General features: G+C 45.8%; 1 protein-coding gene across 4 annotated transcripts in view; it reads left to right on the top strand.

Annotated features, from left to right (window-relative positions):
• Window positions 1-18,384, top strand: part of MAP3K12 (mitogen-activated protein kinase kinase kinase 12) — a 171,597-nt gene that overhangs the window by 105,222 nt on the left and 47,991 nt on the right. For all 4 annotated transcript variants that reach the window (XM_048488662.1, XM_048488664.1, XM_048488665.1 and 1 more), the window contains one exon: window positions 16,401-16,890. In XM_048488662.1, coding sequence (XP_048344619.1) covers window positions 16,431-16,890 — 460 coding nt within the window. In that variant the 5' untranslated portion in view covers window positions 16,401-16,430. The remainder of the gene's footprint in view (window positions 1-16,400; window positions 16,891-18,384) is intronic.

The following is an 18,384-nucleotide window of genomic DNA, read 5'->3' as shown; positions in this document are numbered from 1 at the left end:
GACTATTTATTAATATGGCAGGTATATTCTTTTTTCCCCCTTAAAATATAAACTTTCCTCCATTGTCTATTATTTCCTTGTTGGCAAATGTGTGTAGGGAACTAATGAAGAATAGCAGGCAGCCCAAAAGCTGGAGGGAGATTGCACCAGCAGAAGTGGATCCTATAAAAGACATATGATGTCACCTTACATTCCCCCTCCCTATACTGAAAACGGATATTCTGTGTCTAAGATCTTGTATTAAAAGAAGTGGGCAAAGCCAGGATTAGAAGGATAAAAATTACTAATTGTCTTGTGCCTTGGTGATGGTCTGTGTCCTCATGGTCATTGTTTATTGTCTAGGTTTGTCTGTTTTTAGCTGTCTTAAGCTGTGGGTAGCTGTGCCAGCTATCTGAACACCCTTTTGAAGCTCTGGCTTCAACACTGCCCAATGCAAAGGTTATGAAATATTCTCCAGACTTGAGAAGGTTAAAGACCAGGCATGTGTGCACGCTAAAACACATCTCCCTTCTCAAGGCCACTGGTCAACCTTTCCAGGAACCCAATCACCTGTATTTTGTTTGAGCCAGGATTTGTTATTACAAGCCTTGTCAGCCAGTAGAAGCTTTCCAAACATAGATCAAAACAAAAGACAAAAAGAATCTGGGTCTGTTGATGCCCTCACGTCACCTTGTGACTTCATACTGTCCCGTAGCCTTCAGGATGTCGTTGAATGCACCGCTATCTGGCAGCTGAGCCCAAAGGGTGAGCCGGGGGAAAGGAGAGAGCAGGCAGAAGGAAAAAGTCCAGTAAGAAGGATCGGCAAAACATGGGCTTGTTCCTTGTATAGATTTCCTCTTTCCTAGTTCCCTAAAAATGCAATTAGACAAACATCTGTCAATATAAAAATATGCATGCCGGGTGGTTCTACAGAACTCTTTATTATAGAGAAAAAGAAGGTATCTAAGTCTCCTCCCTCACTTAGAGATTCTTTTTAGTGTTGGCCCTCTTTCCATGCTGTCAAAACCACAGAGAAAATGACATAGTAATTGCAATCTAAGAAGGGGATAAGGGCTACTTCTATTATTAGTTTTCCCTTCCATGCCTTAAAAGAGAAGCCTAGAGTATAGGCAAAAATGTTCAACACATGCATAACGTCTGAAATGTCTGTACAGGTCTGAACATTCCTGACCTTCTGTGTGTGTTTAAGAGGATATGTGATTTAGAACCTGTGCATTCTCTTTGGCCATTTTCTGCTTGCCCCTTTAAGATGTGTGTAGGGGGGGGACGGGAAATGTACATCGGAAGCAGTCCCATAGCAAGCCCACAGGGAATACTGAGATAACAAAGGAGGCAGATGGTTTGTCAGTTCAGCACCACGGAGAGAGGCCAAGCCATAGCAAGGCAGAGAATTAACTGCTCTAGACATTTAATAAACCTGCTTTTCAATCCTGTTGTGGCTGGCAACAAACAGTAATCGTCTTTATGCCGGGAACAATTAGAGAGGAAAAGACAGGCCCTCGTGTTTCAGATCACATGATTCCTCAGGAGTTTGAGATTATATCAGAACACTGAATTTCTATCAGACTAAGAAATGGCCTCGTGTATGGAGTATGTGTTACCAACTGCACAAATCTCTCGACTTGGACCAACATGGATTTTCTGCTAAGGGTACAAAAATGGCATATCCAGTGTTGGAAACAGTTATTCTGGGCAGGCTTTTTTGACATCAAGTCACAGCTTAGGCCAGAGGAAATGGAGCCCGGTGCAGGGAAAATGGAGCCCGGTGCAAAATCTGAGTTTTGCTTCCCCCCTCCATGTTCATTTGTGGGTTTTATATTTTTTTAGTGTTTTTTTCAGTTTTCAGCCAGCAGGGAGTTCAGTTTTTAGGCTAGCAGCATCAAAATTTCAGGGTATCTTTAGGAGACTAAAGATACCACCTAGGTTTGGTGAAGTTTGGTTCAGGGGGTCCAAAGTTATGGGCTCTCAAAGGTGTAGCCCCCATCTCCTATTATCTCCCATTGGAAACAATAGGGGATGGGGCACCCCCTTTGGGAGTCCATAACTTTGGACTGAACCAAACCTCACCTAACTTGGCTGGTATCATCAGGAGAGTCCTCCAAGAACTCCCCAAAATGTTGGTGCTGCTAGCCTAAAAACTCCGCCTCTGCAGGTTAAAAACTGAAAAACACTAAAAAATACAAAAGACAAACCTGAAATTTTTGCTGCCCCCCAGGTGCGTGCCCAGTGCAACGCGCAACCCCCGGCCCCCTTGTAGCTCCACCTCTGGCTGAGGCAACTCCTCAGGGATTTCTAGGCAAGAGATGCTCAAAGATGGTTTGCCATAGCCTGCCTCCACATCATGCCCCTGGTATTCCTTGGAGGTCTCCAGCATGGTGTAGTGGTTAAGAGCAGGTGGATTCTAATTTGGAGAGCCGGGTTTGATTCCCTTCTCCTCCACAGAGGCTTATCTGGTGAACCAGACTTATTTCCCCATTCCTACATTCCAGCTGGGTGACCTTGGGCTAGTCACATTTCTCTCTGAACTCTCTTAGCCCCAGCTACCTCACAAGGTGTCTGTTGTGGGGAGAGGAAGGGAAAGGAGCTTGTAAGCCACCTTGAATCTCTTTACAGGAGAGAAAGGTGGGGTATAAATCCCAACTCTTCTTCTACTACTACTTGCTGGGTTTGAGGCTGAGAGTGTGTAACTGGCCCAAGGTCACCCAGCAAGTTTTCATGACAGAGTGGGGATTCGAACTAGTTTGAAACCTTAACCAGTATAAAACACTAGCTCTCTTCTGAGCATATGGTATTTATTTATTTATTTATTTATTTATTGAATTTCTATACTGCCCTTCCCCGAAGGGCTCAGGGCGGTGTCCATCAATATATAAAACAGTTAAAATCCATTCCGCATTTATCTCAGTTAAAACCATATATAAATTATTAAAATTCTGATGGCAATTAAAATTGTTTCCCCTTCCATTTTTCTTGTACCCATGGAGGCCAGATATTTGTCACAGAGTGTGGTGTTATCCTGGCTGGCCAAATGCCTGGCGGAACAGGTCCGTTTTACAGGCCCTGCGGAAACTCTGTATGTCTCGCAGGGCCCTGATCTCACCTGGGAGCCTGTTCCACCAGGTAGGGGCCAGGGCCGTAAAAGCCCTGGCCCTTGTAGAGGCCAGCCGGCCCACTTTGGGGCCAGGGATCACCAGAAGGTCCACCTCCGAGGAGCGGAGGGGCCTAGCAGGGCGATATAGGGAGAGACGGTCCTGTAGATATGCTGGTCCAAGGCCACGAATAGCTTTAAAGGTCAAAACCAAAACTTTAAACATGACCCGGTACTCGATCGGCAGCCAGTGTAGTTGGTACAGGACCGGAGTAATCCGGTCCCTAATAGATGTTCCCGTCAGCAACCTGGCTGCCGCATTTTGCACGAGCTTCAATTTCCGGATCATGGCTAAAGGTAAGCCCGCGTAGAGCGAGTTACAGTAGTCTAACCTAGAGGTGACCGTGGCATGGATCACTGTGGCCAGATCAGAGCGGGAGAGGTAGGGGGCCAGTTGTCTAGCCTGCCGCAGATGGTAGAACACTGCCTTAGCCATCTGGGTGACCTGGGCAACCAACGATAGTGATGGGTTCAGTATCACCCCGAGGTTTTTGGCGGACAAGGCAAATGTTAATGCCTTACCGTGCAGCGTAGGCAGACTAAAGGCCGCCGGACACTCCCCTCAACCCAGCCACATGACCTCCGTCTTTGTAGGGTTCAACTTCAGCCGACTCGCACTCAACCAATCAGCCACAGCATCTAAACAACGCTGGAGAGCATCAGGAGCCAAAGTCGGGTGGCCCTCCATTGTGAACAAAAGCTGGGTGTCATCAGCATACTGGTGACACCGCAGCCCAAAACTCCGGACTAGACTTGCCAGGGGGTGCATATAGATGTTAAAGAGCATCAGAGAGAGTATCGCTCCTTGCGGCACCCCACACATGATGGGGCGTCGTTCAGAGATCTCACCCCCCCGACGCTACCTGCTGTCCCCGGTCTTGGAGAAATGAGGTCAGCCAATTCAAGGCTGAACCCCGGATCCCAATACCAGTGAGGCGGTGGACCAAAAGGTCATGATCTACTACGTCGAACGCTGCGGTGAGATCTAACAACACCAGCAGTGCCGACCCGCCTCTATCCAAGTGTAGCCGGAGATCGTCCACAACGGCAACCAACACCGTCTCGGTTCCATGACCAGCGCGGAAGCCGGACTGAAAGGGATCCAGTACGTTTGCATCATCCAGAAACCGCTGGAGTTGATCCGCCACCGCTCGCTCAATTACCTTACCCAAGAATGGTAAATTAGAAACTGGGCGGTAATTGGCCGGATCCTTTGGATCCAAAGACGGTCTTTTCAGGAGTGGGCGGACCACTGCCTCTTTAAGCCGACCAGGGAAAGCTCCTTGCTCAGGGGAGCTGTTGACTATATCCAACAGGTGGCTCCGAAGCTCCTCCCTGCTGGCTTTCACCAATCAGGAAGGGCACGGGTCAAAAGGACAAGTGGTAGATCGTACAGCATCCAGGGTCCTGTCCACATTCATTGGGTCAAGTAAGCTGAAGTGGTCCAAGAAAGGACCCAAAGACGGCCCAGGGGTCTCTAGTTCACTTTCTGTATCAACTGTGGCTGGCAGGGATTGGCGGAGGGACAAGACTTTGGGTGTGAAGTAGTCCGCAAATGCCTCACAGCCTAATTCCAATTTATTATCTTTAGGACCTATCGAAGAGGTCGTCAATGTCCGAATCACTCGAAACAATTGGGCCGGGCGCGAACTAGCCTTTTCAATAGCGGACGTAAAGTATGCCTGCTTTGTCTCCTTCACAACACTCTCATAGGACCTCATAAACGATCGGTACGAGTGTCTTGACCTCTCGTCAAGTGCCCGCCGCCACACTCGCTCAAGCTGTCTCAGTTCCCGTTTCATCTTCCTCAGCTCCTCGGTATACCAAGGAGCCGGGTTGGTGCGGGTGCGGAGAGGGCGCCTTGGAGCAATACATTCGATGGCTTCAGAGAGCCTGGTATCCCAGCTCTCTACCAGCTCATCTAGCATATCACCAGTGGGAAGGGTCTCCCGTAGAGCATCCTGGAACCGTTCTGCCATATCCGTAGACCAGGCCTAAGTTGTCCCTTATGTCATAAAATAAACACACTTCACAGCACAGACATCAGAAGCTAGACCAAAACAAACAAAAAAGCCAATGACTGAAGGATGGATTTCACACAGAGGGGTATGCTTTGACCCGTAGGTTTTGGGATTTATTCTCAGGGAGGCAAATTTATTCTCAGGGAGGCAATACTACTATAAAGTAACAAACTGCAAATATTGTATCTGAAAAGGTGCAAATAGGAAAATTAGAAAACTAATAAGCGCACTATGTCAAACCCTAGGTTCATGGAAGTAACACATAACTCTGTGTCTAACAAAAGGCTGCTCAATCTAGATAAGTAATAAGTAACACATGGTCAAAACGCAACATGTAGCTATGAGGCAAGAATCCAATTCCCAATCACAACGTAAGGGGAAAAACAGTTCACCTAGATACAGACAGGTTTTCCAGATAACAAAAGTCCCTGTTTTGTTGGGAGACTGGCTCTCATCTTCTTCAGTAAAGACCTGTATTTCTAATCCAGAAAGAAGTTCCTCCTTAAATTGTGTGGCGTAGCATGAGTTCACCCTGCAATTGCTGTCCTATCCAAATAATTTGCTGCCCTTCACATGATGAAGATTTGTATTCTTCACAATACACTGACAAAAATCTAATCCCAGTAATTCCTAGAAACCGCAGCAGGCTTGCTATTTCACAGGGCATGAATGTTTATTAGTTTTCTAGTTTTTCTATTTGCACCTTTTTATATACAATATAATAAAAAATTGTACTGTTTGTTACTTTATAGTAGCCTCAGTGTAGTGTTGTTCCTGTACTTATAAAAATTCAGGAGAAGCCATCAAGTGACTGACCATTGGCGCCCCCTGCTTATGTTAACATTTAATTGGAGACTGAAGGCAACAAGCTATTGCTAAAAACATTTACATCAACCACATAATTTCTATGTAACTTTTTAAATTGTGCATCATCCTGGCTCAAAGATTATGGCACAAATGCCTCATGAAAATAATTTCAAGTGGGTAGCTTCGTTAGTCTATAGTAGCAGAGCAAAAGTCGAGTCCAGTAACATCTTAGACACTGACAGAATTTCCCCATATGTAAGTTTTTGGGAGTCAAGGGTCACTTTGGCCCCTTCTGCACATGCAGAATAATGTGTTTTCAATCCAGTTTCACAACGGTTTGCAAGTAGATTTTGCTATTCTGCACAGCTTCGAAGAGCATTGAAAGCGGATTATTCTGTATGTGCAGAAGGGGTCTTTGTGAGATGCCCAACTCTGAAAAAAATGAGCTTTGACTCATAAAACTTAATATCCTGGAAATTATTGTTGATCTCCAAGGTGCTACTGGATAGGTATCGGACAAATATGGGTACCCAGCAGAGTGCACTTTGACTCGTGAAAGCTTATACCCTGGAAATTTTTGTTGGGCTTTTTCTGCACAGGCCAATAAACACGGGGTGCAGCCAGGATAGATGAGCCCGGTACAGCCCCGGGCCCTTCACACAGCTCTGGGCAGGTGGCCCTGGAGCCAACACGGCTGGGTGATGCGCCTTTGCACGGAGGCGTGTCTGCTGCAGCTGCCCCTGCCCCTCTCTGCTGCATTGCAATGCAGCCGGCCGCAGAAGACCCCCGCAGCCATATCAACATCTCTAGACATTGGTGCTCTCATATGTGGCTACGCGGGGGAGGGGGGGGTAGGAAACAATAGAGCAACGTCCGAGTAACCTGCCTCTCATGCGGGGCTGTTCACTCAGCAGCAGCTTCATAAAAAGAATCAGCAGCTGCCTCATAAAAAATCATCACAGATAACACAATTCTTGTTTAAACTGGGTTGGAGCAGATAACGTGGGGCTGACCCAATACAGGGCCAGGAACGTGCGAAGTTCCCCTCCGCTGGTTTAAACCCGTGGATGACCTGTGTTTATTGGCCCATGCAGAAAGGGCCTCGGTCTTGAAAGTACCTCTGAAGTCAGACTTTGTAGATCCCTCATGATACAATTCTCAATGGTATGTGCCAGTACCACCAATGGTACTACCATTCCATGTGACATCACCAGGCTCAACCGAATGTGAGGGTTTGAGAGGCAGGGCAACCTCAGTTAGATACTCATCTCAACCCTGAACTAAGCCAAGCCATTCTTTTACTTCTGCCTCCAACTTCTGCCTCCAACTTCATGGATAAAAATATTGGTCTAATCCCCATAGGGTGTATTTAAAAATGCATCTCTCCTTTCCTTTCCTTTCTTTTCTTTAAAGCTCCTTTATATCTTTAAGGAAAATATAGTGGAGAGATACTTCTTTAATCACCTAGGTGATTTCTGTCAGGATTACGGAGATAATCTTCATGAACCATGTGAACAATTGGAGGTGAGAGTGCTGTATAAACGAGAAGTATAATTATTAAAATTACTTCGCATTTATGACAAATGTTTAGGCTTGCTGTATAGAGAAAGTCTTGCTGGGCCAGCCTTCCAGCTTTACATCTGTGCATGATGCATGTCGGAAGTGGAAAGTGACATACCTGCAGGGCTTTTGTGATAAGGGTTTATTTTCTAATTCTTTGTATAGCATGGCTGGTGCTCGAAAGATGGTCTAAATATTTTTCCCGATTGCTCTTTAGTTCTGCAACAGGCTGGCAGCTCTGTCCTTTTTCAAAAGACCAAAGTGAATTTTATGTAGGTTTTCTGCCGCAAGAGATTTTCATTTCAAGGCAATGGTGGCGGCAGTCTTGAGGCATAATACAAAGTACCTGGCAAAGGCCAGGTTCAAAGGCTGCCCTTCATCCAGAGGCGTTCCTCCCATTGGGCAAAATGGGCAGTTGTCCAGGGCGTCCCCTTGTGGCGGGCACCAAAAATGCAGGTTTGTTTGTGGGGTTTTTTTGTATTTTCAGTGCTGTTTCTGTTTGTGGCCTGCAGGGGGTGCTGGTTTTTGGTTAGCAGCACCAAAATTTCAGGGATTTTTCAGGAGACTCTCCTGATGATATCACCCAAGTTTGGTGAGGTTTGGTTTAGGGAGTCCAAGGTTATGGACTCCCAAAGGCAGTGTCCCATCCCCCATTGTTTCCAATGGGAGCTAATAGGAGATGGGGGTACACCTTTGAGGGTCCATAACTTTGGACCTCTGAACCAAACTTCACCAAACCTGGGTGGTATCATCAGTAGGGTCTCACAAAGATACTCTGAAATTTTGGTGCTGCTATCTTAATAATTGCACCTTTGACAGCAGGCACCCCCTAAATTTCCCCAGATTCTCCTTTTAAATCCACCCACTTCCTGTCAAAGCTTGTTTTCTTTCTTTTATTCTCTCAATGCCTAATAAAGGTTGTTTATTATTATTAATATTATTGTTGTTGTTGTTGTTGTTGTTGTTGTTAAATCCACCCCCTTTGGCATGGATTTAAAGGGAGAATCTGAGGTCCCCAGTTTAAACAGTGAAAGTGATGCTGTTTCCCCCAACTGGGGGGACTGGATACAACACCATAAAATGTTTTCATAGCAGTAATAAAACATTTTGAAAGCATTTTGAAATTGTTTTTAAAAAATATTTCTGCTGTGTGGCATGGCCCATTGCTGTGTTGAGATTTGTGAGTTGGGGCATATGTGTGGCATGTGATGGTGACTTTGAAACGACCTGGTGTAAAAAATCATTGTTTGGTCACGATGGGGGAGGGTGGCCGCTGATGGGGGGGCATCAAACTCAGGTTTTGCCCAGGGCTCCAGTTTGCCTAGGTACACCACTGCCTTCATCTCCCACAAAAGGTTGTCCCATTGCCAACAAAAACACACCTCCACAGGCCCTGTTCAGGCAGGCTTGGTGCAAAGATGCTCCAGTTAAAAGACTGCTCTCTTCTGACCTTTAAATAAAGTACTCTTCTCCCTCTGCCTTCGTTTCTTTCTTCCCTTCCAGTTCATTTGGAATTCTCTTCTTCCTTGCAAATGCCTGTCATCCTCTGTTTCATTTTTTTGGAAAACTTCTCAAAACTTTTAAAAATTCTTCATCTGTTCTTCATCGTTCATTGATGTTTTGATGTTATCACAACTATATACAAGGCTGCCTGCATCTGCAGGCAGAGTTCAACATCCAAAGTGCCTCCTCTATCTTTCTTACAGGTTGAGCAAGTTCCTCGCGTGTCAGAATGCAAAAATAGAAAGTGTGTGGTCAATACCAGGTGAACTTCCACCAAGCAGGACTGAGCAGAGCTCCAATGGACCTTTCCCTATAGCCAGTGGCATACCGCCCATTGGGCAAAGTGAGCAGTTGCCCAAGGTGCAGAAATTTCAAGTCACATGGGGTGCCTGATTTCTAAGCCCTGCCTACTCTGGCTAAGCCATGCCCACTCTGTACGGTGGCCCACAAGCCACCAGAGGCAGAGCAGGAGGACGGGAGCTCCTCCTCCGGTGAACTTGGGCTACTGGGACCATCCAGGAAGGGTGAGTGCTGTGGCTGGGTTGCTCTGCCCAAGTGGGGGGGCCTCAAACTCAGGTTTTGCCCAGGGCGCCAGTTTGCCTAGGTACACCACTGCCCAGAGCCTTTTGCTATAGCTAGCTGCAGTGGAAGCAATCGTGCACAATAAGCTAATAGGTGTTGCGTAGCGTAATTTATATAGGCCGCCTAGGTGCAGACCTTTTTGCACAGGAAATACATATTTAGAAAATGCATATGTCACCTTTCCAAAAACCAGTTGAAGACAGCTTACAACCAATACAACAAAATCATTGAAACACAGCCATTAAAAACACAATTATTAAAAAAACAAGACATTGCCATTAAAACAAGCAGGACATCTACAGCATAAAATACACATTAACAGAGGCGTAGCTCCAAGGGGGAAAGGTAGGTGGGTGTGCAACGCACCGGGCGCATGGCCCTGTGGGGGTGTGGCGGGGGCGTTCTGGGGCGGGGCGTTTCAGGGCGGGGCGGAGGATGCACTGGTGCACCGTGCACTTCCCCCCCTTGCTATGCTTCTGCACACTAAGCTGCCTAAAGTGATGTAGACAAAAATGATCCTAGGGCCAGAAGCCTACCATTAAATGTCTGAAAGAAAACTCTTAAAAGCCCGGGTTAAAAGGAATGTTATAGCCTGGCACCTAAAAAGAAGTAAGGTAGGTTCCAGGCGAGCCTCACAGGGGAGGATGTTCCAAAGGTAAGGTGCCACCGCTGAAAAAGCCCAGCCAGAGTCCTTAGGACAGTGCAAGAACAAACACACAGTTAAGAAGTTTCCAAGCTACTTGCTATAACAACCTCAGTGGGGGCGGGAGGTCAACCATGGGTAGTTTCAACAGATTATGAAGGGAAAATAGCAATATTGGATTTATACATTCCATTTGGCAAGTTTCAGTGAGTAAACTCAACTGGTAATTGTATTTCAGATCATTTGACGTTTCAGTGGCAGCCCATTGGGCTGTTGTGTATGGCTTGGTGGGTCCCAAGCTTGGCAGGCCGAGCATAGACTGTTGTGAGACTTCCAACTTCTCTACACTTGGCATGTCTGAAAACAGCTTGTGCATTTGATTAGAAGCCTCAGTTGATTCTGGTGTGTGTGCGCAGGGGCGGAGCACCCACGGGGACATGTAGGGTCACATGTCCGCAGGCACATGCCATCCTGTCACGTGGGGGGGCAAAATATAGCTCCCCACACCCCTCCCCCCTCGCGTTGACTTGGCTCGTCCAAGTCAGTACAGGGGAAGAGGGGATGGTGCCATGAGGGGTGGTGGTGCAAAATCACCCCCACACCCCTCCCCCTTCCTCCCTCGGCTGGGCCCAGCAGAGGCTGAAGGAGTGGCCTAGCGGGGCTGCTGCAGGGTGCCTCTTGGGCCAGCCCCACCCCGCCAAGCCTGGCGGAGGCTGCAGCCAAGCACCCCTCTGCCCCGCCAGGTTGCCCAGGACTGTCAGGTAAGTGGGGCATGGGGGACATAGCAGGAGGCACGTGGGACGCAATTTTGCCCCAGGCACCATTTCCCCCCGCTATACCTCTGGGTATGCATGTACATGCATGAGTCCACATTAGAACAGCAGTGGGAGAAAAGTTTTTAAAAGTGGCTATCAGGCCACCCACATGACAGCAGTTCCAGGAAAAACCGGAAGTGACATACGTATTCTCTAGGAATCTGTGGAAACAATATGGCTTTACCATAGAGTTTCTGGCAGTCCTTAAAGAGGTGTGATGACACTTCCATACTTCCCTGGAAATGACATTATCCCATCGCTGACAGCTGCCCCCACTCCCATGTCTCCCACTGGCAACCCACTTGTACAGTGACACTTCCCCTGTCCCCTGTTTTGGGAGCTAAAAGTTATTATATTGCTGCTATTGTTATTTTTTGTTGTGGTTGTAACCATTGTGCAGAGCAATTTTCTTTATTTAAAATTTATTTATCTCCCCATAATACAGGCTACAAGATAGCTAATATATATGTGAAGTCCAATTCAGATTTTTTAAAAAATTAATAGCCATTAACATAACATGATCAGAGAAGAGGCGGGGCTTATGGCTGAACCCACAATCAGTGGGGTTTTTTATGTCTCCATCTCGATCAACTGAATTCTTAAAGTAGGACTCACCCTGAGGCTGAGAAAAATGCTGTGGATTCTCTTTCCTTTGTTACGTCTCTCTTCTCCCTAAGATGTTCAACTTCTTTTTCTTGCTTGCCGCTCTGATCATGTAATTCCCCCCCTCGCTACTTTAAGACCCTCTTTGTTGGCTTCCCGTGCAAGATATTACATTAAGGCTTCTTAGCACCCTTTCTTTAAAAATCTTCCATTTTCTTCTGGGCCCCTCTGCTAAGCTTTGCATTTGTTCCAGGCCAAGAGTTCCATCCTCTTAATCAATCTGTTTGTCCAGCTCTCAGATAGATTCCTTTGTGTGTGGGGTGAGGTGGGGGTACATCTCCCTCAGGCTTGCTTTTACTTTTCTCTGATTTTGTTCTTGGGGGGGGTAAGATTTTCTCTTTTCATTTGGTCATATTTAAGTCCCTTTTTGAAGCCTATTTGGGCTGCCCTGCTTTTTGAAGAACAAACCTCTCAGTGTTTCCATAGCTGCTGGCCACCTTTAAGATGTATGAGATTGACACTTATATTATTTCTGTTTGGTGCTGAATCCAATACTGGCTTGCTAGCCCATCAACTGGTACAGTTACGTAATCATGCACAAATTAGGCCTCCTATTTGCCCACTTAAAAAGATGTACTGCCCCCAGCCCTTGTTTCCCACTCCTGAGAAATTGAAGAAGAGGGGAGAAAAGGGTATCCACAGAGTGACATTCTGGGAGTTTTCCCTAGTTTCAGTGGTAAAGACCATCAAGATTAGGAAAGACAGACTAAAGCATCACCTGGAAGTGGCATCATATCTTCCGCAAACTTTCCAGGAATTACACTGAAATCGCCTGACATTTGGTAAGGCGGTTATTAGGAAACCTGTTTACCGGGGATGCTCATTCACCATGAAATTTGAATGGTTTTACAGAAACAGATCTTCATATCCATTTGACTTGTAGTTTAAGGTGAGTTTCCCAGCTGCCAGATTCCTTTGTGGCTCAGGTGGTAAATCTATGGAAGTATCTCCACCTCCCCTCTCTTCTGTCTTACCCCTTTTATCTGAAACTGCTGATAGGAGAATGTTGCAAGGGCAGTGGGAGGCAATTAAGAAGAGAGAAAATTCTTACTGCGTTATCCCTCCATCTTTTAAAAAAATTATTTTATTTTATTTACTAGACTTATACCCTTCCCGTTCCTGGCCATAGCCAGGCTTGGGGTGGCTCACAGTAAATATAAAGCAGTACATAAAACCAACATTAAAATAAATCAAGACAATCCCATTGTAGATGGCGATAAGCACCTTTCATCCCCTTAACCACAATCCCAGATTTATCGGGGGGGGGGGGAACCAGTCGAGAAGGGGACATAACTAGATGACACAACAAACAAATGTTAATGATACTGGTCCAATTGACCGTGGATGGAAAATGGTTGGGAGTCCACCTATATATAGCAATATATAGGTGTCTCAGCCCGGCAGAACACCTCTGTCTTACAGGCCCTGCAAAGCCGGACAAGGTCATGCAGGGCCCTGGTGTCAGTGGACAGAGAGTTCCACCAGGCTAGCCCTGAAAAAGCCCTGGTTCTGGTTGAGGCCAACCTAATGCCAAATCTAGTTCTGAATGTTTTTCAAAAGCATTGTAAGCAGAGGCGTAGGGGAAGGGGAATGGTGTCCGGGGCAACACCTGTAGGGTGGGGCCAAGGGGCGTCCAGCGGTAGACCAACCAGGTTGGTCCTTCTGCCTGCGGAAGCTTAGCCAGCTAAAGGAGCAGCCTAGTGGGGCGGGGCGGGGCAAGGAGGACCCGAGGGGAGAGGTGTGGGGGCGAGTATCCTCCCCCTCCCCACGTGTCCAGCCAGCATGCACCCGGGGACATGGGACCCTCTGATTGTAAGATTCTGAGATTTGGTCTAGTTTTTTTTAACAGATTAGATGACAGTGTTACTGGATAATTTTAATTTGATACCATATACAGTGTTATTTAACTGAGTCCTTTGGGAGAGGGGTTATAAATGCAAATAAATAAATAAATTGGTTTGGTGGCTATTTATTCTCTTGTTTTCATCCACTCTTTGTTAAGGGTCCCACGCCTTGAGGAAAGAGTCCACACATAAATAACACAAACTCATTCTGAGTAAATCAAATAGTAACATAGGAATGAGATGCTCATAAAAGATTGGTGATTGGCTCAAACTACGTGTTATATGAATCTACATTTTGTCAAACTTCAATGACTATTTGAAGTGAAAAGCAACTTTATAAGGGGGAAGTTTCCAATGGTTAGATGGAGTTGGGAGGGATGAATTGCTGTTGTAACTTCTCCACCTCAAGAGCTTCCCCTTCTTTCAGTGTTCCAAAGTCTTGTAAGAACAACTCTGGAACTGTGGGGGAAGAACTTGAGATGAAGAACCCTTTCCCCCACTATCCCTTTTCCAGTGAAAGCAGTTCCCTTCATCAGACTGATTTTCACTATAAGAAGGGGCCTTCAAAGTTTAAATACTCCCTCTCATGTAATGAGGTCCTCAAACAGACAAGTTAAAGATCAGACCTCTGGAATGTGCAGCCTCAATTTGCTTCTGGCTGTGCAGGGCAGCGAGGATTTAACCCTTCAACACCCACTCAGTTTTATTATAAGAAACCAGATTCCTTGTTGGGTTATTAACATTTTAAAAAGAAGATATTCCAATTCCAATTCCAAAGCCTTTATTGGCATTATAAATTACAGAGTTAGTAGAAAAGGGGCATTTATCTACTAACTGAGACATTAAAACATTAAAATACATTAAAACATTAAATACATTAAAACAATGTTGAACATTCACAACCACGCCTTGTTAAACCGCACATATAAATTAATTTAACCATTACTACTATGTAGCAGGCAATGATTAGCCTGACCAAATAATAGTCTTGCAGAACTGGCAACATTTCTGACATACATGATCACAGGACCGTTGGTGAAGGGTCATCACAGATGGTGGCCTGACCTTTGAGCTCTCTTCCCTGCACAGCTCCAAAGCAAAATAGCGACTGCATATTGGAACCTGAAATAGTACATTTTGAACCGTCTCAGCGGCCATGTTACATTGACATAACCCTGTTCTCATATGGGTGTTATTATGCCTGCCAGGAATAGCATTGGGTAGCGCGTTAAAAGCGAGGCAAAGGAGGTGTACTCTGCGTTGTTTGGGATTGCACAAGATAATGTGTACGAATAGTTGGCACGTGATAATCTGTCCGGACAATTCCAAGGCCTGTGGGGGGGCAGCTTTTCCCCACTCACTGCAACATTCTCAGTTTCTCGTTCAACTAAAGAGCAGACTGAGTTTCATTGTGAATTCTGATTTGAACCTTAGTCTGAACTGGTCAGCTGTTAAGGATTCCCATGTTGCTAAAGTTCTGTATACACTATGTCAATGGCGATTTCTACGGCCCATATTCTGATAAGAGTTGATGTATAAAACCCACTTTTACTGGGCTCAAAATGAATTTGGGACCCAAGCAGCTTACAATACTCATGTCCATGCCCTCCTCCCATACTATTTTGTCCAGTTTCTCTCGCGTTATCCCAAAATATGGGACACACCATGGTGACCCTAAAATTTTTCTCAAAACAACAACAACCCTGTAGAGGTAGGTTAAGCTGCAAAGTTGGGGGCTCTCAGTTCTACCTGAATCCGTTAAGTCCATCTAATAGCTGAGGATTATCTATGCATTGAAGATTTTCAGTGCTGGCTGGGCCAAATTGATGTCCTTTCAAGAGAAGAAACTTCTACAGGAGAATGTTGCAGCATTCACCTTGGCTTTGTTCTCTGCTTGTTTTGTATTGAGGGACCCAAGATAGGTTGTAACTGAATAGGAGCCCTAGATATCTAAACTGACTTACTTGCTTTAGGACATGGTTGTTGTTCACTTTCCAGCTCACATTTACACCTAGATTTTGCACTTAAAGATCGCTGACTTTGGACTTGTCGTAGTTAAAGCGTCCAGCTTATTTACATGATTTAGTATTACTGCACCACCAGTTTTGAAAAGTAGGCGTTTAACCTAGCGCAAAGGAATATGCAACAAAGAGAGTGGCGTCGATCTGCATAAAGCAGCTTCAGAGTAAGGATTATATGTACTAGCGAACTTATAAGCGTGGAGGATGGCCTGATCCAATTTTCTTTTGGTTTTATGAACTTATTAACAAATGAGGCAAAATAGACTGGGTGCAGGTGGGCAACCTTGTTTAACCCTTTGTTGTAACCATAATTGATTCTGTTAGCGTGCCATCTCTTGAAGTTCTTATTTGGCAAAGTTGTGACCGTTATTGGAGCAGCTTTAATGAGTAGAGCTAAAGTCTCTGTTCCCATGTTTAGAGGTTTTAGCGTTTGTATGCCATAAAAGTTCCCTATCTACCGAGGTCAAGGAGGCACCCTTCGGCAATCCAGAAAAGCAGCATAAAGCTTGCTTTTTTTTCTTGTGTCTCGTGTTGGCCTTGCAAGATGTTGGAGGAATTAGGAAGCAGTGATCTAGAGATAAATTGCACCTGCTACGAAGCCGATTATGCTCTGGGCGGTAGCTGATGTTTGTCTGTCCAGCTCTTTAATTTTTCCCGGTAGATAAGTTAAGCATACAAATCCCTGCTTTATTATGTATTTGGCTTGGCACATGAAAATCCTTCTAACTGGCTCATTCTGTTAGTAAATCCTGTTGATGAAGTTCTCTTCTTCTTCTCATTGTCTTCTCCATAGGCACTAGCTGCACGTTACCCAAAGATCATCATGGCATGCCTGCATGAGACCCGTACACCTTCCCCATCCTTTGGCAGCTTCAACACCATCCTCACAGAAAGCTCCCTCCGCAAGCTGGACCCGGACGCCTCCGACTGCACCCCTGAAAAGGACCTGACGCCCACACAATGTGTACTGCGGGATGTGTTGCCCATTGATGGCGGTGGCGGGGATGGCGGGGGGCACAGCCCCACACCCAGCGAGGAGACACATGACCAGTTTGCCAACAGTGTGCTGCAGCTACATGAGAATGAAGCTGGGGGAGGCGGAGCAGGTGCAGGCGCTGGCGCTGGGAATGCGGAGGTGCGGGCTACCCGTTACCATGCTGATCAAGTCAGGATCCACTGCCAAACAGGGAGTGGCTTTCTGGAAGGGCTGTTTGGCTGCCTCAAGCCTGTTTGGACCATGATTGGCAAAGCATATTCTACTGAACATAAGCAGCAACAAGAAGGTAAGATCTGTCTATCCATCCATCCATTTGTATCCCTCCCTCCAAGAACTTTAGAGTGGCATATGTGGTTCTTCCCTCCCATTTTGTCCTCTACGGTGTTTTCCCCACGGCCAATGTATCCTGTGTTAAGGAAGTGAACCATCCCAATTTGGCCGTGACTTCCGCATGGCTTCTCACTCAGACCTGCCCAGCAAGATTTGCCTTATCCCTCGGCTTTCAAAAAAACGATAAAATTGGTGGTTCTTTGGAAAAAGCCCACGCCGATCCGCTCCCATGCGAATACTGCAAGAAACAGGCTGGTTTATTTTTCTGGCGTTGCCACCTGCTCTCCCCGCCCCTTAGCTGCAGCCAATCAGAACATTGGAAAACCGGAATCTACGTAAACAACGTAAACATACGCAAACGATGTAAATGACGTAAACATAAACGTTCATGTAGAAAATGAAAATAAACCGGGGGTCGTGCATAATTCACTGCAGTTCTTCCTCCCAGCCTGACGGCAGCTTTGATGGGCAGACGCTTCAAATCTTGCGAAGGGAGAAAACCGAGATACAAAACTTACCCTGGGATATGTCTTGATGCCAGGAGATCTATCTAGGAAATTTTTTGTCCGTGGGGAAGCAGCCCTCCCGTAATCCTGCAATATTGACTAAACTGAGAGAGTGGCCCAAGGTAACCAAGTGAGCTTCATGACTGAGTGAGGTTTTCAACTTGGGTTTCCCAGATCCTAGTCCAACACACTAACCACTACATCACAACTGGATCTATATCTATATCCCCTCCGGGGATCGGGCGGTATATAAATCGAATAAGTAAATAAATAAATAAATAAAAATATAATACAAACAGAGCTGCTTGAAATACCTCCAAGGAAGTGGTGGTTGTATGCGGATTACAAGGCATTAAAAGGGATCCAGAGGTGTGACTGAATTTAGCATAGCCCCTCATAGCCTCGGGAAGGTTGACCAAATGACCAGAGTTCTCCCACGGCGAAGCAATCATGGGTTAAATTGGAAGTGAGCTAGGGAAGAAGGTATTTGGCAGAGGTCTTGGACTTCTGTTCATTTGCACTGGGATCTTTGTAGCTCATTGCTACCTCCAAAGACATAATAACAAAGAAGGAACTCACCTGTGGATTAAGAATGCAGGATCTAAATCTCCAAACAAACAAACAAACAAACAAACAAACAAACAAACAAACAAACAAACAAACAAACAAACAAACAAACAAACAAACAAACAAACAAACAAATAGGGATGTTGTGGGGTTTGCGGGCTGTATGACCGTGTTCCAGAAGCTACTGGAACACGGCCAGAAACCACACAACACCCCAGTGATTCCAGCCATGAAAAGCCTTCGACAATACATTAAACAAACAAATAAATGACAGATTCTCAGGAAGCAGCTGAAATCAGGGATGCCGTTCGCTATCGTATGAGGTATCAATTCCATGTATGATTGGCAAAGCTCTACTCCTGGACTTAAGAAGTCTT

Source organism: Sphaerodactylus townsendi, linkage group LG03 (genome assembly GCF_021028975.2).
Source record: "Sphaerodactylus townsendi isolate TG3544 linkage group LG03, MPM_Stown_v2.3, whole genome shotgun sequence".
Lineage (NCBI taxonomy): Eukaryota > Metazoa > Chordata > Lepidosauria > Squamata > Sphaerodactylidae > Sphaerodactylus > Sphaerodactylus townsendi.
This window is presented reverse-complemented; position numbering and strand designations above follow the sequence as displayed.